General features: G+C 40.1%; 1 protein-coding gene across 2 annotated transcripts in view; it reads left to right on the top strand.

Annotated features, from left to right (window-relative positions):
- Positions 1 to 621: 621 nt before the first annotated feature.
- The window catches only part of MGAT5B (alpha-1,6-mannosylglycoprotein 6-beta-N-acetylglucosaminyltransferase B), a 247542-nt gene continuing 225702 nt past the window's right edge, over positions 622 to 22461 (top strand). For both annotated transcript variants that reach the window (XM_070934597.1, XM_070934596.1), the window contains exons 1-2: positions 622 to 689; positions 13240 to 13352. In XM_070934597.1, coding sequence (XP_070790698.1) covers positions 622 to 689; positions 13240 to 13352 — 181 coding nt within the window. The remainder of the gene's footprint in view (positions 690 to 13239; positions 13353 to 22461) is intronic.

The following is a 22461-nucleotide window of genomic DNA, read 5'->3' as shown; positions in this document are numbered from 1 at the left end:
TGACAGGCAGGGATGGAGCCAGTCCTTTTCATGACAGCTTTAGCTCTGACTGGGAGTCACCACTCAAATAGACAACAATCCTAGGGAATGGCAGCTTTCTGGAAGTGCTGAAGGCAGCTTGGAGAAGGAAGGAGGCAAGCCTTTGCTGGAGGATTTTTGGTTCAGGTGTAAGCAGAGAGAGTCTGGATGTGATAAGAGATCCCATGAACAGAAGGGGGTCTAGATCTAGGGGCTGCTCACCTGGGCATTGGATTTAATACTTGGAGGAAAGGGAAGATGTTGTGCTTCTTGTTACAGCCTGTTTCCAAAATGTGACTGGAACCCTGGAGGAGACACCCCATCATCCAGCCTCCACTCTTGTGCATGCAGACCTATGTTTTTGGAAGCAACCACTCGTTAAGAGGCAAGCAGTCAAGAAGGCAGAACTCCTAGCAGGGAAACTGATCTTGATCCTGTTCCCTTTGTGCTTATGGACTTCTTTGGTTGATTTTTGCTGGACAACCTTCACCTGTCTCTAACCATGAGCTCATCCTAAGAACTGGGATCGGACTTCCTGAACGTCTGCTTTCCTTCTTTCCTTTTGGTTTGGTTTTGCTTTTTTTAAAAAGAAAAGTTTGAACCATGATCACAGTGAATTCAGATGGGAAAATAATGGTCAGAAGATGTCTCGTCACCTTGAGGCCTTTTAGGTAAAGTTTTCCTCTACCACTTCCTGGGTGTGTGCAATTAGAAGGAAAGGGGTGGGTGGGTGGTGACTTCAAAACTGCATGTGGTCACCCCTCTTTTTTTTTCCTGATGTGATAAACCCTATAAGATGAATGCAGGTAGCAGAAAGTAATTTGAGACTCACCTGAAGTGTGGACAGATAGAGGAAGTGGGTGGCATAGCGCAGCTTGTTTGGAATTTGGGAAGGATTCACCAGGAGGAGGGCAAGATGTTGTTATTAAACTTCATTGTTATAGATTGTTATAAACTCACAGCTGGAGTTATTGTAGATACAAATGTACCACCTTTCCTCTTTTCCTCCTTTCTCTAAAATTCTTATTTTCTCATTTTCTCCTCTTTTACTGGGATAATAAGGATAGGTTATTTGGATCAGGTCTGCACATCAGTCTGCTTCAAGAGAACAGCCACTTGTCTTCTTTAGAGGCTTTTCTCAGGTCCTTCCTCTGCTGTTCTCCCTTCTCCTTTCTCCTACAATTAGTTGACAGGATTTGGAGCTTATTTTCTGGCTGCTTTCAAATGGCACCTTTTTTGATTGCACCAAATACAGGATGAGACATTAAATAGATGGCAAGAAGCATGAGTGAGAACCCCAAACAATGATCATCTGATGCACTAAGTTAGCATTTTCCAACCAGATTTTGTTTGTCCTAGTAAATGTATTTATTAATTTATATAGCTTCCCTCTCACCATAGTGATTCTGGAAAAATTAAAACGAGAAACAAAATAAGTGTAAACAAAATAAACTCATAATATACCACATGCCTGGGGTAAAAAGAAAAAAATACTGTATATACCACTTCAGTCACTAAGTCCTTCAGTCACTAACAACCAACCAATAGGGCTAACTTAAATAATGTTTAAGTTATAGTCTTTAGGAGTTTGAACACAAATGTGCCACAGTGTTGTTTTTATTTGTCTCATGTAGCAGAAGGCTGTTCTACTTTAAGGGGTTGTTGGTGAACTTTCAGAATGAGCTAATCTAACAGCAATAACAAGGTCAATTAAAGAAGAGGCTCAAATGAAGCTGGGATCTCGGCATGCAATGTATCCCATGGTATTACAACAGCTGCCAGAGATTGGAACAGGGTGGGTAATTGTAGCTTAATTCATTTCACAGGTGGAAGACCTGTCTGTATGTGAATGGTAACAATGGTGGGGTTGGCAGTATTCTAAAAAAATCAGAAGAGCCTAGTTGGCCTAGGGCATAGTGCTTAATCTAGACACGGGAATGTAGAGCTCTTCAGAAATCTGTAGACTATAGTCCCATCAACCCCAGTCCAGTCTGTGCAATCCTTTGTGCGGCACATTGAAAGCTGAAATTCAACAACTCCTTGGAAGCCACAGGTTTCCTATACTTTACCCAATGAGAAAACCATCAGTAATCTTAAAAAAAAGAAAAGAAAAGGAGGGGGTGTTTGATAACAATTGTTCCAGCTGCCCATTGGCTACCCAGGTCTCCCATCTCATGACAAATAGTCCTGAGGAGTAAGAAATAGCTGTAGGACGATTCTGCACTGCAGCTTGTCTCCCAGGCTGTTCCTGGCTGTTTTCAGAACTTCAGAACTTCTAGTCTGGATTGTACTGAGCTGACAGTGGGTCCCGTCTGGCCCTTAGATCAGACTGTGGCCAATGTAAGACCCGATTGGTCATCACTTTGCTTCCTCTCCTTCCCAGTCCATGAAGTCCATGAAGGCAAACCTTGTTGGCTGGCTCCTGTATGGATGAGTCTCCCAGTATTTGCCTTTTCCTTGTAACCATTATTCTATCTGAATTAATCCCCAAGGCTTTCCTTTACTTTCCCCCGATATTTGTATAAAGGATGGGATACTTTCACCTGTGCCACCCTTATTACTTTCCTTCCACTTATGGTAGCATCCACGCTCTGATGCTACAATAAATAAAACAATAGGGAACAGGTTGCTGTTGATCCATAGAAACTTTATAGCAAGGAAGAACTATGTGTTCAGCTCCATAGAGCAGAAATGTTCTTACGTTTCAACTTAAAGATATATTTTTTTTAAGAGAAGAGGAATGGAAGCTTTATAGGAATGGAAGCAGAGATTGAGAAAGCAAAGAGCACCCAGCATGGAGAAGAAATCAAAAAGAGTGCCTTCTGGAATATGTATAGTTGAATGGAGCAGGAGCTTCTAGAGAGGAAGATTGTTCTTAATTTAACAGGGCATTGTTGTATTGATCTCAGTATTGTAAAAAAACAACAACAGAAAAACCCAACAGCTTGATGGGATAAAGCGGTGGAGCCCATATTCTGCAGAGGAGGGAAAAGGCTGGGCACTGCAGCCAATCAGAGCTGGGGCTTCAATTAAAATGGAATGAAGCTCTGGAGATCCTCTGCTCTGAAGGGCATAAAATGTCTCAGGTCAAAAAACAGCAGTTTTGAATGAAAGCAAGAAAGTTCAGTTGTGGGATGCATTTGCAATGGGCTGGGAGTGGGAGAAGGATGACATCATCTCTTCCTGCACTCAGGAAGTGGTGAGAAGCCTGCACTGGTGAAAGGCCAAGTAGAACCTGAGGACCAGTCCATAGATTGTAAGGGTACATCCAGTGTCTGAAACAAGAGATCAGTGATAAAAAAAACTAAGGTTCTTAGCAGATTTTTTTTTTTACCCATGTTGTCCTGAAAGGAAACCCAACAAGGTCTTGCTTTTAAGAGCTAAAACTAGGAATGATCCTTGTTTAGGATTTCTGCTTCATAAAACCAAGTAGTAATAGACTGCTCATGTATTAAAGATTGGAGACTGGAGTCTTTAGAGTGTTTGCTGTTCACTTGATCATTTTCCCCCAAAATAAAGCTACTTCAAGGGAGGGAAATATGTACCAGTCTTTTTGGTTGTGGCACCCTGGAGTGCTCTTCCCAAAGATACTTGCCTGCCACTGGTGTAAATACTTTGGCTCCAGGTGTTTGTTCAGCTATTTCATTAGGTAAGTTGATAATGATTTTATCTGTTTTGCTGAATCTCTGCCATCATTTTAATTGCTGCATTATTCTTGTAGGGTTTTGCATATTCATTGTTTTTCTTATTTCATTGTCTGCTGCTCTAGGAGTTTTTATTGGAAAAACAGCATATAAATCTTCAAAATGCTTACTTGGAGGGGATGTACCAGTAATAATAGCAGAATACAATTAAAATATCATTAAATATCACTATATTGCATTGTATTTGGAATGTGATGGTGTAGAAATATATCAGGCAGATAGATCCAGGGCAATCTAATGCTCTGGAAAAAAAAAAAACACTCCTCTCTCTCACCGCACACATATACACAAATAATTCTTTCTTGTAGAAAAATTACAATTGGTTCTTGTGCCTATAGTACAGAGAGTAAGAACTTCCATGTGAGATGTCTTGTAAACTTTCTTTGAAATTAGCTATTACTAGATTTCCCCAATTTGTTGCTGTACAGATGTGCTGGATGCTTGGGAGCTGATAAATGTGATTGGAAGGCAGCAGATTGGGAAAAAACTGATATACACTATGATAAATGTTTAGGGCAGCTGTCCTCTTGACAGAAAACAATAATGCAAAGCTGACTTCAATGGAAATGCGAAGTTCCCAGGTGGACATACTGTTTAGAGAGATACAGCTCAGATTTTTATACATCCCAAATGTAGACTGAGAGGTGCTTGAAAATACAGGTATGACGCTTATTGGCAGACTATAGCCAGAAGCAGCAGCTTCTTTTGTGTACATTTGGTGGCGAAGCCAGATTTGTGCTACATAGAACAATTCCAACATGATGTCTCCTTAAGCATGAACAATGTGAATGCAGAGAGGGCTAACATCATCCAAGGATGTTTGTCAGGGAGCTGTAATTGGCTCTGCTTCCCTGTCAAATAAATTTTCCTGGATTCACCTCAACGATGCACCTTCCTCCCCAATCATTCTAACAGAAAATGCCAGCCCTGATTTTGCTATGGTTGCAAAGTAAAGCTGACCGAAATAATGCAAAATGAGTCCTAATGTGGAATGCAGAGCAAGGCTAGGAATGGGGTTGAAGGAGGCTTCTCTTAGTAGCAGGTCACCAGCTGTGCTGGTTGTGTCAGGAAGGATCTGCAGCCATCGGTGGGAGCTGTCACTTCTTCTCCTGTTGAATGACACCCAGCTTAATAGCACTGTAGAACTTGACTTAGTAGGTTGAGCTGAAAGATAGTGAGTGGAAAGATGTCAGGACCAGACTCATTTAGTTGGCCAGTTTTTAGGCCCTTGAAAAAGTTAACGTGGTGAGCCAATTTTTGATTGCTTGGTTTTCTGACACCTTGAAATCTATACTTATGCACGAAGGTGAATGCATTAATGTAGGAATACCTGGATGGAAGTCAGAATACAAACTGAATAAATTCATTTTATCCCCATCATTCTGATATATTAAAAACCTAACACTCTTATTAGGAAGCCCATGAAAGCAGCTTCAATAAACAAATAGCCATAACAAACGTTTATGTACAGTGGTGCTATTCAGCTGGTTCTATCGGGAGGTGGCTGCGGGACGCTCCGCCCACCTGCCCAGACATCATCATGTCCCATTTTTGATGCTCTATGCATGCACAGAAGGTCCTGCGCATACATGGAGGTGGCACATGCTCCCATTTGCGAACCGGTAGTGAAGGTAAGTGAATACCACCCCTGCTTATGTCGTATGTGTTCAGACATTCATCAACCTGCACTTGCCTGCAGAGACCAGCCCACACCAGGCTGCACCAATCAGAAACCAAATCAGCTAAAAGCCAATCAGATTTTAGGACACCTGGCTATAAATGTTTGAGCCCAGTCAATCCCTGCTCACTTCTTTGTGGTCTGAAGATGGCAGGAAAAATCAAAAGCTGCCCAATAGTTACTGGCCATGAAAGCCTACTACAAGATGCAGATTCCCCCACTCTTCCCTTCCCCACTCTGGGCTTCATTGTTGTGTTCGAATGCTTTTGTAAACTATCTAGAGAGCTTCAACTATGGATAGATGCAGTAAACTGACTAAATAAATAATCTGTGTGCTAGTTTGTGTTTGCTTTAAAAAATGTTGCTGTTTTCACTACGAATGCACAGCACATTGTGCAGACAGATAAACTAATAAAAATGTCCATGTGCTATTGTTGGAAGAAATATCCTTCTGGGTTCAGTTCCAAGTGGGGAAAAAGACACTGGAAACATGGAGACTGCTTAGAAAGATGGTTTAATGGTGATCGGGAATCACATGGTTTCAGTTCCTGAGCAGAATCACATGGCTTGAGTTCCTGTACAGAAAAGATGATCACGTGCTTCAAAATGTTGGCTGAAGAAGAAAGGAAGAAAAAGGGCCGAGATACTGAGAGTGCCTTGGTTTTATGCCCTCTGTTGTGCCCCACCACAGAGTTTCTTGTTCCTGTATAAGAAATGTATCCTGATTGGTTGTGAGACTCCCAGGGGGCGGGGGTCTTAGCTAGCCTTGTGCCATGTAGGGAGTTTCTGTTGCTGGATGGGTCCTTTGTGTTGCAGATGATGGTCCATTGACAAAGGTGGGGGGAAATGAGTGAGCTTGGCTGAGGTTTTAATGGCCCATTGACAAAGGTGGGGGGAGGCAGGAAGCTGCTTTGTCTTTAAAACATGTTTCTCCATTTCTTATCCAGGGAAATATAATATTCTGCCTTTTTTAATATTTCCTAAAATATTTCATTCTTCTAGGAGAGGGGTGAATGCTAATTTCCTACACTAAATTAGGGATGGGCAATTATTTTGCATTGGTGGGTCCATTTGGAACTGGGGATATGTTGTAGGGACTCGACAATGTAGGCACTCTCACAAAATGGCTAGCATACAGAGGACTTGCCAATTCACAAAACTGCTGCTATGATGGAGTAATATACCCTCTTCTTTTTATGACAGCTTTGGTTTTTTAGAGAAGACATTGGATATACTTACACACACACACACACACACACACACACACACACACACACACACAAATACTCACAGTCACCTGTTTTGAAGGAATTCCCCCAAGCCCCACACAGGCAATTTCTAAACAAAAGCCAAAATACTGCAGCAGTTAAGATATTAGACTGGAGACTGTTCATATGTTGATATGTAAGTTCACTCTTAGCTGTGGAAGTTCCTTGTGTGACATTGGGCCTTTCAACAAAACATACCACACAGAGTTGCTAATTTGAGTTAAAATAATCTTGAAGAAGAAAAAAAGCATGATACATACCTAATAAATGCATATAAACACAAAAGGAACAGATTGACACCTTTCTTTGCAGCATGCCAGCGTTCCATTTATTTCTTCTCTTTTCTGTAATGAAAACATATCAGAAACAAAGTCAGATGGCTCATTAGGTTAAATGTACTTCAATTATTCTGATTGGTGTAACACACTCTTCCCTTAACTTGTGTATTATGAGCGTGTAGCATACACAATTGCTAAGGTTGTTGGAAAGAGTTATAGGAAAACACTGGGGGATATTTTTTGTGAGCAGTAGCAGCCAATTATCACATTTGACCAAATTGAAAGATGTTGGCAGTAGCCCCAGTTTTATTATTACCTAATGTTGGTCTTTTACAGGGACGCAGTAGCTCAGTGGCTAAGATGCTGAGCTTGTCTATTGAAAGGTTGGCAGTTCAGTGGTTCAAATCCCTAGTGCCGCGTAACGGGGTGAACTCCTGTTACTTGTCCCAGCTTTTGCCAACCTAGCAGTTCGAAAGTATGTAAAAAATGCAAGTAGAAAAATAGGGACCACTTTGGTGGGAAGGTAACAGCGTTCCATGCGCCTTTGGCATTTAGTCATGCCGGCCACATGACCATGGAGACGTTTTTGGACAGCGCTGGCTCTTCGGCTTTGAAACTGAGATGAGCACTGCCCCCTAGAGTCGGGAACAACTAGCACATATGTGCGAGGGGAACCTTTACCTTTACCTTTAATGCTGGTCTTTAACTTCCTATGGCAGAAACTCTTTTTCCTTCTTACCTCTCCTAAAATCTCTGCACAAGGACGCTTCTACTTTCCCCACCCCTCCCCTTTGACTAAAGCTTAATAGTTCTCCTGTGATCCGTTTTGAAAGAGCCCACAAAACTAATGTGCATTATGCTAATATTGTACTGGTACTTTTATTTCCCTTTCCTTCCTTCCTTATTATTATATGCACTCTTTCCTTCCTGATTGAAAGAGAACTGATCGTTTTATCTGGATTGACACTTAAGGAACCGTCCGTATTGGCTTCCTGTATTTCCCCATCTGAAGGGAGAAGTCAAAAGAATGCCTTCTGCCCTTGCTGTGGCTGTCAACTGAATTATCCAAAATCAGTCTATGTCTCTTAACATTGTTCAGGATGAGCAAACTCTTCCACTTGTGATGCTTTTAAAAACTTCCTTGGAGTAATGTTAGAAATTAAAAAAATGTAGCAGGAGAGAAGTTCAACTGTGATCATGTGGTTGTTTTAGCTTCTTAATTGTCTGATCATCATGTTAGCTTACTCTAGTTCCCATAATAGAGAATAACCGTGGCATTGCAGCTTCATTCTGCTAAAATGTTCATGCAGTTTTTTTTAATTCTGTAATGAGATTCTATACAGACTGGGCAACTGTTATTTTTTTTTCCTTTTCACTTAATCATGAAGGTTTTCTTTTTCCCCTCCTCACTCCTCTAATGGTTTTAAGTAGTAATTAAATGCAGTGTTTAACAATCACTTCTTGCTAAATTATAATTATGAGAATTGAAATGCATAAACATTCTTTTACATAATAATGAGTTTCTTATCAGTGGGAAGAATTTAAAGAAACTTTGGGGAAAGAAAAGCAGAAACCATCCAAATAAGCCTTTCTCATCTGGAGTTCCATGGAAACCCTCAGACTCTGTGAGAAGTTGCTGGGGGTGCCACAAAATATTATGACTGGGAAAAAAACCCAACAATACAATGTCCTTTGAACTTCATTTGCTATGCAATGCTAGTGTTCACATGGGTGGGAATTTTTACATGGCACAATTTACTGATCACATTCACAAATTGTGAGCTGTAGATATAATAAGGTCTCTGAGACCCAAACTTGAGTTCAAGACAGGGGTGAAATCCAGCAGGTTCTGACAGGTTCTGGAGATCCGGTAGCAGAAATTTTGAGTAGTTCAGAGAACTGGCAAATGCCACCTCTGGCTGGTCCCAGAGTGAGGTGGGAATGGAGATTTTGCAATATCCTTCCCCTGGAGTGGGGAGGGAATGGAGATTCTGCAATATCCTTCCCCCAGGAATGGGGAGGGAATGGAGATTTTGCAGTATCCTTCCCCTGCCATGCCCACCAAGCCACGCCCACCAAGCCACACCACGCCTATCAAGCCACACCATGCTCACCAAGCCACGCCCACAGAACTGGTAGTTAAAAAATTTGGATTTCACCACTGGTTCAAGAGTTCATTCAGGCTAAAAAAGATTGAGAGTGTCTCAATACTAGTAGATCCACTAGTAGATCACTCCACAGGAAAATTAGAACTACACTTTGAGATAGGCTATAATAATGGAATCTTACAAGCCTGACTGGGTTTTATCTCCCCCTCCTCATTATGCTTCAGGGAGGAGCTTGCCTGAGTCATTTATGAATGCTATCTTGCTTGCCAGGACTTAAAGAATGTTTCAGCCCTCTTTGCTTATGGAATAGTCCTTGCATTTTATCAAGGTAGTCCACACCTTACCACTCAATCAGTGATCATTTGAATTTACAGCAGTATTGAATGAGTGGTTCTTATGATCAGTCCTTGTCATATCAATTGCATGTTTCTGTGGTCATTAGATCTTTACTGTCTTCCCACAAGTAAAGTCATTGGGGAAATTAGCAGCAAGTTGCAAATGGCAACCACGTGATGTCCTCAGAGCTGAAGAAGCTTCTTGGATGAGAAGCGAAATGTCTTCAAACAAAAACAAGGAAAAAAAAACAAGGAAAAAGCACCTTTGGGACGACCACGGTGATTCACTTACAACAATAACCAAAAGTGCTGGAATTTCCAATGCTAAGCAGCACACTCACATGACATCGTGTTTTACAACTGCATTGCATAGCAACATAAATTCTGGTCCCAATTATAGTCATTAAGTGAGGACTGCATGTACAGAATGACTGATCCAGACAATGAAAGTCTCTTTCCCATATTTAACTGCATTCATAATTTTGCGAGAAGTCTGCTTCTCACTACAGTCAGTGAACCAAGTAGAGAAATCAGATGCTCATAGACGCTGTCATTGTGAAATGCAATATTCTAATGGGTCAAAATTTCAGTTCAGTATTCTTAAGGGTTTGTCTCCAGCTGCTAATATAGCAGTAGCAATATCACATAAACTTATATACCGCTTCATAGTGCTTTATAGCACGCTCTAAGTCATGGGTGTCAAACTCGATTGTGTCACGTGACATTTTGTATCGTGACATTTTTTGCCTTTGCAGAGCTGGGGTGGGCATGGCCTGCACATGATGCATCTGGCCTGTGGGCTGCCAGTTTCACAGGCCTGCTCTAAGTAGTTTACAGAGTCGGTATATTGCCTCCAACAAACTGGATCCTCATTTCACTGACTGCGGAAGGATGGAAGGCTGAATCAACCTTCAGCCAGTCAGGATCGAACTCCTGACAGTGAGCAGACTCAGCCTGCAATACTGCATTCTAACCACTGTGCCACCAAGACTCTTAATCCAGTAATCCAGAAGTACTCTGTCTCACACAATCTGTTAAATCATGATATGGTTTGCTTGACTTTGCTCTACTATCTACGTAGCTGCAAATATTGGATTATAAGCATGATAGCTTGAGAAGTCTGTCTGCTGAAGGCCATACATCTTAGTGTTGCCAAGGCTGACACACATTGTACTAGAAGAAGGTTCTCTGGTCTTTTCAGACAAAGAAACTTCCTCTATAAGGAGAGTATAGAAATTAGAAAACTACACCAGCGTTTCTATGACATCTGTTTCAAAATGTGTCACCCTCATTAATCTTGCTAAAAAGTCACCTGCTTGAATAATTTTCAAGCAAGGTCTTTTAACATCATATCATTTCAGCTGCAAAGTTTAAAAAGTTAACTTCATGACTTTCTAACAATGTTAAGAAATTAGCATATGCAGCAACTCCAGCCTGGATCTTCTTCAAGTTGCCATAACTCTGAGTGTTTTAATAAACCATGCTCTACTTTGAATAGCTTTTTTTTTTTTTTTTTGTATTTTCTTCATTCTTAGGTCTTTGGAGGAAAAAAAAACCCCTTACATTAGGAGGTCTAGATATAACAAGTCAAATGCTCAATTTAAGATTGCCAGAACTTTATTCTGAAATGGGATGAGAATGAGATATAAGTATTGGAATGGTACAGATCTCAGTGGTTTTGCTCAGATGGGGTGGGATTTCAGTGGTCATATTGCTCAGCCAGCTACTGGTAATTAAGGAAATGGAAATCTAACTCATTTAGAGCATATGGAGACTATCACTAGGTAGAAGAGAAGTGGAAAAGTAACCAAATTTAATTTGAAACCTGGACTCAGACCAGCTCTTGTTTGGGGAAGAAAAAAACAGCAACGAACTAAATCTGCTGTGTAGTAAAGGAAGCTCTTTGCTCCAGTAATTTTATTTTCTTAACTGAATGAGAATGTTACCAATTGACCTAAATTGAAATTGCCACTTATGTGAGAAAATTGATACTGGGTTCAGGTTTTCTCCCCTGGGTCAGTCAAGAGCCTTCCATTTGGCCAGCTTTCGCTGAGCCCGAGGGCACTTTCACATGGCTGCCATCGTTCATTTTCCCAACCCTCAGAAGATGTTGGAAGACATAATCTGTGATTTCTTCATTTCTCCTGGCTTGTTGAAAAGAGAGAGAGAGAGAGAGAGAGAGAGAGGAAAATCACTGTTGTGTTCAGAACAGTTGCAGATGCTGCTGCAACAAAAATTCTCTTTACTTCTCCTTCACTCAGAAGGAAAGAAAAGGGGGGGGAACCCACCCTGTGTACTTTTTTGAATACCTACTCAACTCCTGGAAAAGAAGAGGGAATCCTGGAAGCTGCTTGTCAGTTTCACCATTCTCCATTTTTTATGGGCTACAAAACAGAACATCACCAGATGGCTGGAAAAATCAAAGAGCTGCAGTAAGAATGGGATTGGTCTGTCTGTAGGATTTGTCTATCATTACCAGCCTATTTCTTGTGCTCCTTCTCCTGCACCCCATTCTGTCATAACCTGATTGACTGGTATCATAAAGGGAACTAAAGCATAAGGAAAACTTTTATGACGGAATTCTGACCCCTTCCTTCTGTTTACATGCTACAAAGATTCTCCCTGCTGTGTGCAGGAGACAAAAGAGGATGAGTTGGCTCTTGATAGTCCACCATTTCAACCTTGCATTAAAGCAATAAGGACCATAAAGTATAGAGATATGCCCTATTGCCAACTGATCAGTCTAGCACAATTGTGCAAATCTGAGAAATCATCTCCATTTCAAGGATATTGAGCCAGCAATGCCGGAAGATATTTCCACAGTCATGTGGCCAGCATAACGTTATAGAGTGCTGTTAACTTCCCACTGAAGTGGTATCTATTTATCTACTTGCATTTGCATGCTTTCAAACTACTAGGTTGGCAGGAGCTGGGGCAAAGATGGGAGCTCACCCTGTCATGTGGGTTTCAGGTCTCAAACCTGGGCTTCTGGCTTTCCAGCCAACAAGGACAGCATAATAATCTTAACTACTGAGCCACTGTGCCCTCCTAAAAACAGACTGAGCCACTCTCAATCCCCTGGAATGAACGAACAAGTGTAATGGATGTTACATAACTTGCAGTAGGTGCTGTTGACTTTTGTCAGCTCAAGCAGGGCAGTACTGCTTTAATACCTGTACAGCTATATTGTAGATGTTTGAAAGCTGTCTCACTCATGGCTGTAGATGGGCTGAAGAAAATCACCTCACGGAAATGGCAGAAAAAGAGGTTGCCACAGATTTTTGCTACGATTAAGTGCAAGTGGGGAAAGGCTTCAAATCTAAAAAAAGTGTGTCATTTGTAATGATATACGTCATTTGCATAATTACATTGTTACATAAAGAACCCAAATAACGCTATTCATGTCAGTTTGTCACTTAAGTCAATTAATTATATTGTTACTCAATATAAATGGTATATGTTTATGTTAGGTTACATTATATTTAAGGGCCCCTTAATTTGATTCAAACAAACAGATTTGTTTGTTATTTGAGGAGATATCCAAGGGAAATGTTTATTGCATTTGCAGTCTGTGAAATGGGTTTCTGTTAAAGTGAGATGTTACCCTATTATTTTAGTTTGGAATAATTAAATGATATTTTTGAGATTTATCAGAACTGTGCAGAAATGTTTCAATAAAGTTCTCATGCAGGACAACATGTTTGCCTTCTGGTTCATGTAGACAAATATTAACCTTCTCTGGAGAAGAAGTTATCTGAAATAATATCCACTAAAATCATTTATGGATAATGTAGAAATATTTCCATCTATTGCTCAGCTGATTGTGCGTTCTTTCTTTTTCTCCATTTAGGATATTTGTGGTAGGCATTGGATTTTTCACTCTCTGCTTCTTAATGACATCCTTGGGAGGTCAGTTTTCAGCCAAAAGACTGGGAGACTCTCCATTCACCATCAGGACAGAAGGTAACATCACAACTGATTTTAAATTAGATGTTTCCAGATTGACAGCCCAGAGAATTAACTTCCTTTAATAATTTTGGGAAACATGGCTGGTGAAGAGAGAAATATGGTTGCCACTGAGCACCAATAAATGCTGTTGGAAGGAAGTAGAGGTGGGTTCCATCAATGTGTGGTGTGCTATATGGTCAACTGCATCCTTAATTGCTCCTAACCTCAGGAGGGTCCCAAACACACCCAAGGAACAGTGTAGGAGCTATGTTGGATCAAACAAAGGGCAACCCCAGCCTTTGGTTTCTGTAAGAACTAACCAGATAGCTCACTGTTAGGACATGTTCACAATTCTACCCCAACAATATTAATAGTTATGCTGCTCTGATATTTGGAATAATACATGTCCATCCTGATTTAACTACCACAAATTTTCCTAATTCGTTTGCAGAAATTCCCAAGCTAGTGTCATCCCTAAATCTTGTAAGGGTAAATTCCATATTTAAATTTTGTGTGGCATGAAAACATTCTTTTTCTTTATTTCACGAATTCCTAAAAAGTTTCTATGTAAAACATGATAGTATATATCACAATAAATACTCCCCTTTGAATCCCATATCAGGTTCCAAATAGGAACTATGGGAAATTTTTAGCCGGACTAGATGGTGTTCAGAGGGAAGAAGCAGGATTATAAAACATACCTTCAAGTGGAATTGAATAAAATCATGGTAGGTTTAAAATAACCATATCAACCAAGATTATACCAGCAGTTCCCAGTCTGTGGTCTGAGGTTCACTGGAGATTCGTGAGGGGATCCTTGTTGTGGAATCTGAAATAAATAAATATATACTGTTTAAATGGTAAAAAATCCTATGAACTGATCTAATCTTGCCAGATTTTGTTATTCTCACTTTAAACTTCTTAAGAACTGTTGGTTGATATTGAATTTATATCTCATCTTTCCTCCAGAAATTCAAGGCCACATCAATAGCACTCTTTTTCTGAGTTTTCCCCACAGCAAAAAACCCTTGAAATTGATTGAAAGAGAGTGACTGACTTAAACTAATTTAGTGAATCGAATTACCCCAGTTCTAGTCCAACATTTTAAGAATACTTTTCATGGAAATAACAAAATCTTATAAGATTTTGAACACAATTTCCTCCACTGAAAGAAAATAAATGTTGTTGATGGCATAAGGATGTGCATAAGAGAACAATTTGGGCACCTTTGTTTTAAGCCAAGTCAAAATTGAAATAGGCCAATTTTACTATTTAATGTGTTGTACAATACTAAATTCTTCATGGGCTGGCTCTGTCCTGTCTCAGACCACACATTCACAAACATCCACAGAGGCGGTTGCAACCTTTACTGAGAATCCTGTGAAGCAAATAAACAAGCAACAAAGGAAATGTGAGTGCAAATGCACAGAAACCCACACAAGTTAAGTTCCCCAAAGTCCAGCAAATTTGCTTTGAGAGAATTCCAACTCCTAAACAGCAGGCAAAAGAGTGGTCAAGAGAAGTCCAAGAGCCCAAACATGGTAGATGGGTCATCAGCAGGCCCAGAGTTATGAGATTTCAATTTGGGAATCAAGGCACAGGAGTCTGGATAAAATGATCAATTGTTCCCAATGGAGAGGCTTGTGCTCTAGCAACCCCAATGTTATTCCTTTGGAAGTCTTTGCTCTACTCTTCTCACCAAGACATGGCAAGTCCTTGAATTGGTGTGTGTGAGACAGGCAGCTGTGTCCCCTAGTTACTGGGCAGCACAGACTCCTCTTCCTGCAGCTGGTCAGGCAGGAGTTTGTCTGGCAATTCTGAAATTGACTGACATTGTCTTCTGAGGTGGCCATGACAAGCCTTGGCAGAGCTTCCTGTACTGTTATACTTTACTTGGATCAAGAAGAAGAGATTGTGTTGTGTTTGCTGGCTTTCAAGGTTTCCTTCCCTGCAGATTTTATTATGGATCTGAACTTCTGAAAAGAATTTTATTAGACCTCAATATTTTTTGTTGTATAACCTCAGCCTTAAAATTCTTGACCTTATTTTATTCAGGGTGAGACTTCCTGATGTTTAAGGTCAGGATCATTTAAGTTTTGTGAGGCAGATCAAACCAAACTCAAGGGGATATTTTATTGTATAAATATGATTATGATTCCTTTCAACCTGTTATTAATATTTTTATTTGATAGATTCTTATCTCACTTTCATTACTTTGTAAGTAACTCAAGGCAGCAAACATACCTAATAGTTCTTCTTTCTCCTATTTTCCCCACAAAACAATACTATGAGGTGGGTTGAGCTGAGAGAAAATAACTGGATCAAAGTCACCCAGCTGGCTTTCATACTTAAGGCATGACTAGAACCCACAATTTCCTGGTTTCTAGGTTAACACCTTAACCGTTACACCAAACTGGTTCTCCACATTACATTGAACTATTATTAATATATTTTTTTAATTAAATAATTTTTATTATTAAAATAACATTACAAACAACATATACAATACTTCACCCTGTGCTATACATAAGAAAGGAAGATTTGGTTCTTCGGATATATCCTCATGATCGCCAAAATCCACGTTCTCGGGGTACAGGTACCGAAGCATCCAATTTTCCCAGCGCATAGTCCACGAATGGTTTCCAAATTTTCCAGAAAATATCTTCTTTATAGTCACCATTTCTAATTTTAATATCACATGTCATTTTATCGTTTAAAGCTAATTTCCACATTTCACAATACCATTCTTCTATTCTAAAATTCACATCTAATTTCCAATATCTGGCTATTATAATTCTACCCATTATAATCATAATTCTAATCAATTCTTTCTCATATTTTGTTGGTTCTATTTCCTTAATTATCTACAGTAATATAGTTTCTGGTCTCAATATTATTGCTTTCCCCATCATTTCAAATATTATTTTCTCCAGTTGTTGCCAAAACTTTTTAACTTTATCACATTTGTACCACATATGTTCATATGTCCCTAATTCCATATCACATCTCCAACATTGTTTACTAATTTTGTTATCCATCAATGACAATCTTAATGGAGTCAAATACCATTTCCAAACAATCTTATAATTATGCTCTTTAATCCTTACAGATAAAGTCTTCATAATTCTACTCTTCCAATTCACATTCCAATCTAAATCTGATATTTTAATATTAAGTTCTTTTTCCCAATTCATCTTCATCACCCTTTGTGGTTTTCCATCAAAATTTATAATCTTATATATCTTACTAACAAGTCCCTTTAGCCTAATTTCATCTTTCATAATTTGGAATATTAAATGTTCAAATTCAGTTTTACTTCTACTTATTGAACAATTGTCCCTTACTTTCTTAGTCCATTTTTCTATCTGTATTTTTTCAAACCAGCCTAAACCCAATTTTTCAATGATTTCTTTTTTCCTCCTTTCATTTTCTGAAGTTTTTAACCAATCTATTATAATTTGTATATTTTCATCTTCCATTACCCTATCACGACTTATATTAGTTTTAATCGGCCAATTTTCAATTGTCTTCCCTAAGAAAATTATATCTGGAATTAAAATTTTAACAAACTATTATTAATAAATGAATGCAATGGAAAAGCAAGTTCAGGAAAAATTAAAAAAATAGAAAATGAATCAAATAGCTTCCATAAAACAACCTCATTCATAAAGTCCTTGCTAATATATAGTTTAGAATCAATATTCTAAATCATTATTCTAACTATTCTGGACCTTATTTCTCCATTATAGCATACTCTCCCTAACAGTGGTTAAACAAAGAGCCAATTTCTATCCATCCCACTTTATTTCTTGCTTTTTCATTGACAGGTAATTAACTAATCCCCCACTCTGAAGTCTTGTAAATAAAGTGAGTTTATTTCATTCTGAAATGGAAGTTTCATTTTATGGTTAAACAGGGACTGTGTCCCAATGTTATCCAATTGGATTAACCTATGACCTTGACTTGATTGGTTATCTTCAGCATTGAAAGTATGTCATGAGAAAAAAGAGATAAAAGCTATCTAAATACTTGCAGAAACTCATCACAGAGTTAATTCACTTTCTCTTATTTCAACTTGGGACAATGAGGTTATCACCATCACAACTGGATTTAATGAATTCCACAACAACTTTGTAGCAAGGATGTGTCTTCCAAAGCTCTCTCTCAAAGTGTAAGGAGTATCTGCCTGGTATCTTTTTAATCATGAGTAGTAAATTTAATTGTTGTCCAGATAACTTCCACACACCTTATCATTATCCTAGCTTTGTAGCTTCTTGATGCCCTTGATATAAATTGGGAAGGAATTTATAATTTCCTATTATAGGTAATCCTCAAATTTCATCCACAGTTGGGACTGGCATTTCGGTCCTAAGTAGTGTGGTTATTAAGCAAATTATCATGTGACCAGACCAAATTTTATGAGCATTTTACTGTGGTCACTGAGCAAATCACTGTGATCATTAAGCGAATGAAGCAGTCAAGTGAATCCAGTTTCCTCTATTGATTTTGCATGCTGGAAGTCAGCTGAGAAGGTCACAAATCATGATCACGTGGCCAGAGGATGCTGCAACTGTTGAAAATGTGAACCTGTTGCCAAGTGCCCAAATTGCGATCCATTTGGTATGGAGGTTATCACTTTAAGGGCAGATTGTAAGTCAATTTTTTCAGTGCCATCATAACTTCAAACGGTCATTAAATGAATGGTCAAAGGTCAAGGACTACCTGTACCTCTTATGTATCATTGTCAGGTCCAAGTCCAAAGATGACACAGTGAAATCCAATCGAGTCCAATCCTTTATTTGCTTACACCCTTTGGACAGAATCTTGCCAAGCTAAAGCTATAACTTTCCCCCTACTAGATGTATATCCTAAGAGATTTTAGAATGTGGCTATTCAGTACCACTTCCTCCCTTCCCCATCTAGCTAGGGACTGTGCAGTCCCTTCATTTGGGCCTCTCTCTCGGAAAGCTCCGTGTTACCAAAATTCTTCCTGCAGATGCACATTCCATCATACACAGCTGTTATTAGAGCAATGTTTCCCAAGCTTGACAACATTAAGACGTGCGGACTTAAACACCGTTTTGGCGAATTAGCAAAAAAGGTGCTCTGCTTGCTAATTTTAATCATGACAACCTTCTACTTAACTGGCACACTTACTCAAACCACTTTTCAGAGTTGGGGAGTTGACTCTAAGTCCGCCATCTGTTGCCTGCGCAGGAGGTCCATTTTATTTTTGCATCAATCATTAAGCTACAAGCTTATTGACTCCCTGGCTCCTCTAGAGATAGTCACACATGCTTGAAATAGTGCATGGCTCAGTGGACGGGGGGGATCTTTCACAGCAAATATCCAGTGTGAAATTTATTTTTATAGCGATTATTTGCTTAGTCTATATGATAACCCTGTGAAATGAGTAGTTAAAAACATGCTGAGAAAGAAACAAATTACTTTCTTGTGACATCTCATTTTTACAGTATCCAAGCTATATTTTGCCATAAATGTATGTAGTTGCCTTCATTCACCTTCTCTAGACAGCATTTCCCATTAGAGTTTACTTTCATCCTAATATTATCTTGAAGGGCAAGGAAATGATGTTGAGTGTGGTAACATGGCTGAAAATAGTGGCACATCAAGAAAAGTAAAGGTACCTGGACAGGGCACTAGTTATCTATGGATACCTTCTTTCCCTACTTTCTAAAGATAGATAACTAAAGCCAGGCCTTAAATAAAATAATCATTTGAGCTAATGAGCAGGTTTGGGTGGGAGAAGACTTCAAAAGACCTAACTATTATTCCAGCCATTGTGTAAATATGGTAGAGGTAGTTTAGGTTTACATAACTTGGACAGAATAAGGGATTTCAGGCCAGCATGTTTTGATAACTCTGCAGCAGGGATGGGTTCTAAATTTTTTTATTTCGGCTGAAGAGGTGGTGAAGAAAAAATGCTTTGAAAAGCCTCTGACGATCCAAGCTAAGCCACGGGATCATCAGAGGCTTTTTTTTTAACTTTTAAAAACATTTTTTCGGCAAAGCGGTTGTAGAAAAATTGCTTTTAAAAGTACAAAAAAAAAAAAAAGCCTCTGATGAGGTGGGTGGGGTAAGCGAGCGGCGACCAGGCCAGGAACTGGTTCAGGGACATGGCTAGCCAATGTTATTACCAGTTCTCAGAACTACTACAAATTTTTACTACCGGTTCTTGTGAACCAGTGTGAACCGGGTGCAACCTACCACTGCTCTGCAGTGATGTCTGGAAAGGAAAAAGGACAGAACTCTCTATTTTTTATAAGTTCAAATGAAATTGACTCAAGGAAAGATATGATAAAAAAATTTATGAGCACTGAAGATAGCCATCAACAAACAACTCTTCTTTTTCTCAAATACAGAGTATAATTGAGTGCTCCCATTTGGAAACAAATGAATCTCTAATGCTGTAGCTGAATTGATTCTGGATGAGAGAGAAAAAATAGAAATATTATGCCAATTGTTTTTTTTTTTTTTTGCTTTTTGGCAACAAGATCTCCTTAACTTTGTCTTTTTACTCTTCTTCCTCTTTCTCCTCCTTCCTTTGAAACTAATGCTAATTTGGAGATCCCATGTTTCCTAGTTTTTATTGTGGCCTGCCAGCAGCCAGCAGAGCTGGCAGCAGATTCGGACAGTGAAGAGGTTGGGGAGGACCGTGGGTCAGTCCTGGAGTCTGGGGAAGGCTTGGATGAGGGCTCTGAGTTGGAGGCAGAGAGTGGGCCAAGGCCATCTGGGAGTTCTTTGCTGCCTCTGGAGTCTCAGGAGTCTGACATCAGCGAGGCAGAAGAACAGTGGGAGCCTGTTCCCAGTGTGTACGTGCACAGAACTGCCAGAAGACAGGAACGATTAAGAAAACAGGGTAGACTTGGGAGTAAGGCTTGGAGATGATTGGCCCCTCCCATAAGACATAAAAGAGAAGTGAATGGGACGTGAGCTTTTGCAGGAAGTAATTAGTTCATCTGGTCGGTAAAAGCTCTGGAAAAGCTCTGTTTGTCTCTGTGCTAAGTTTGGGCTTGCCCTGCATTTGGCAATTAGTTCTCTGAGAGCATTCCAAGGGAAATAAGATGATGTTTGTAAACATTCCCTTGATAGACTGTTTGAGAAGCCTTTCGGACTGGGAATGACAGTAATCCACAGCTGTTTGAATAAAAGAGGTTTGTCAGGACCAAGATTGTGCTGTATACTTTACAAGGAAGCCTAGGCAGTGGTGAAATCTAAAAATTGTTGCTACCGGTTCTGTGGGTGTGGCTTGGTGGGTGTGGCTTGGTGGTCATGTGACCGGGTAGGCATGGGCAACTTGATGTCACGTACGTCACTCACTGTTAGAGCCAGGAGCTGCACATTCTGCACATTTTGTAAACCGGTGCTGTGGTGGTGCTCCGGGAGGGCAGGCAGGCAGGCCCTAGGCAGGCAAGCAGAAGGCAGCATGGAAGGCAGGACAGCATGGCAGGACTGCAGACTGCAGACCGGTTTGGGGGCATGGCCAGCCAGTGATTGCTACTGGTTTGGCAAACTAGCCCCAACTAGCCCCAAACTGGTCCGAACCGGTAGCATTTCACCCCTGAGCCTAGGTCAGAACAGATTTTTTGCTATGTTGGTGGCCAATACATTCAAACAAACAAACAAACAAACAAGCAAACAAACAAACAAAGAATTCTGCTTTGCCTCACATATAGCCATGGAGATGGGCTTCTATTCAATCTATTCTACTCAATCATGATCTGACTCAAAAACCTCTAAGTGTCAGCCTTGATTTATTATTCCATAGGTTTGTCTATTGCAAATGTCAGTGCGATAGCTGTGCCAAGACTGTTTATTCATTTTTTTTAAAAGGTTGCTTGCTTGCTTAAAATGCTATCACAGAGCAAGTGGGGAGGGTGAAAGCATTAAATTCAGCGATCAACATATCTGTCATCAGCTCAGAATAATTTTTGTCTTCTGTCCATTTTTGATCACCATAATAACAGTCTTTAAATGGGTGATAAAATCCGGGGCCAGAGACTCTTGGACACTGTATGGGGAGTACAAGAAGCCAGCCAGAACACTTGAAACTGGGTACTGGGGCTCCACTCTTCAGACAAATTTAGTCACAGCAGATTAGGGAGGACTTTGAAAGTATTATAGAAGTGACCAGAGCAAGCAATTACTACAACACGAAGACAAAAAACAGAATTAAAGCCGAAGGTGGCTATGAGAAATTATGCAAGGATCAATCATGAAATCCAGCTTGGAAGTTTATGCTTTTATGGTTGTCTGAAAAGACAATTGGGAGAACAGCCATGGAAAGGATTGGATAGTGGGGAATTACTCTTCATTCACCTCCTCTCCATCTACATCAGTGGTGGAATTAATTTTTTTTTACTACTGGTTCTGTGGGTGTGGCTTGGTGGGCATGGCTTGGTGGACGTGGCAGGGGAAGGATACTGTAAAATTTCCATTCCTACCCCACTCCAGAGGAAGGATACTGTAAAATCTCCATTCCGTCCCCACTCCAGGGGAAGGTTACTGCAAAATCTCCATTTCCTCCCGATCAGCTGGGACTCGGGAGGCAGAGAATAGATGGGGGTGGAGCCAGCCAGAGGTGGCATTTCTCTGGACTACTCAAAATTTCCGCTAACGGTTCTCCAGAACTAGTCAGAACCTGCTGAATACCACCTCTGATCTGCATATGATTATCCTGTAAAGCTCAAGACATCAACAGCAGGTCCAAGTTGTGCAATGGAGGTGGCTTCTGAAGTCTCATTTTGAGTTGTATGGGGCAGAGAACCTCTGGAAAGATTATGGCCACTTGCCACTTGAGAAAAGGGAATGAAAAAGGACACCGAGAATCCTCCAAAAAGAATGGATCTCTCTCTCCCCCCTCCAAATTGTGTTCTTGTACTGGAAATGAGTTAGAAGAAGCTCCCTCTGGACTTGAGGGTGGGAAGACTATTTCTGGAGCATCAGTTTATATTTGGGCAGCCCTAATGGGCTATGATCTAGTCCTGTTTTAGGCAGGATTGGATGATCTTGGGCCAGTTTCTGTTTCTCAGCCCTAGGAAGCAGGCAAGGGCAAACCACTTCCAAAATCTTACCAAGAAGACTGCAGGAGCTAATCCAGGTG

Source organism: Pituophis catenifer, unplaced genomic scaffold (genome assembly GCF_029215685.1).
Source record: "Pituophis catenifer annectens isolate HBS135680 unplaced genomic scaffold, rPitCat1.0.hap2 SCAF_2, whole genome shotgun sequence".
Classification (NCBI taxonomy): Eukaryota; Metazoa; Chordata; class Lepidosauria; order Squamata; family Colubridae; genus Pituophis; species Pituophis catenifer.
Note: the sequence above shows the minus strand (reverse complement) of the source record. Positions and strands in the feature narration are given on the sequence as shown.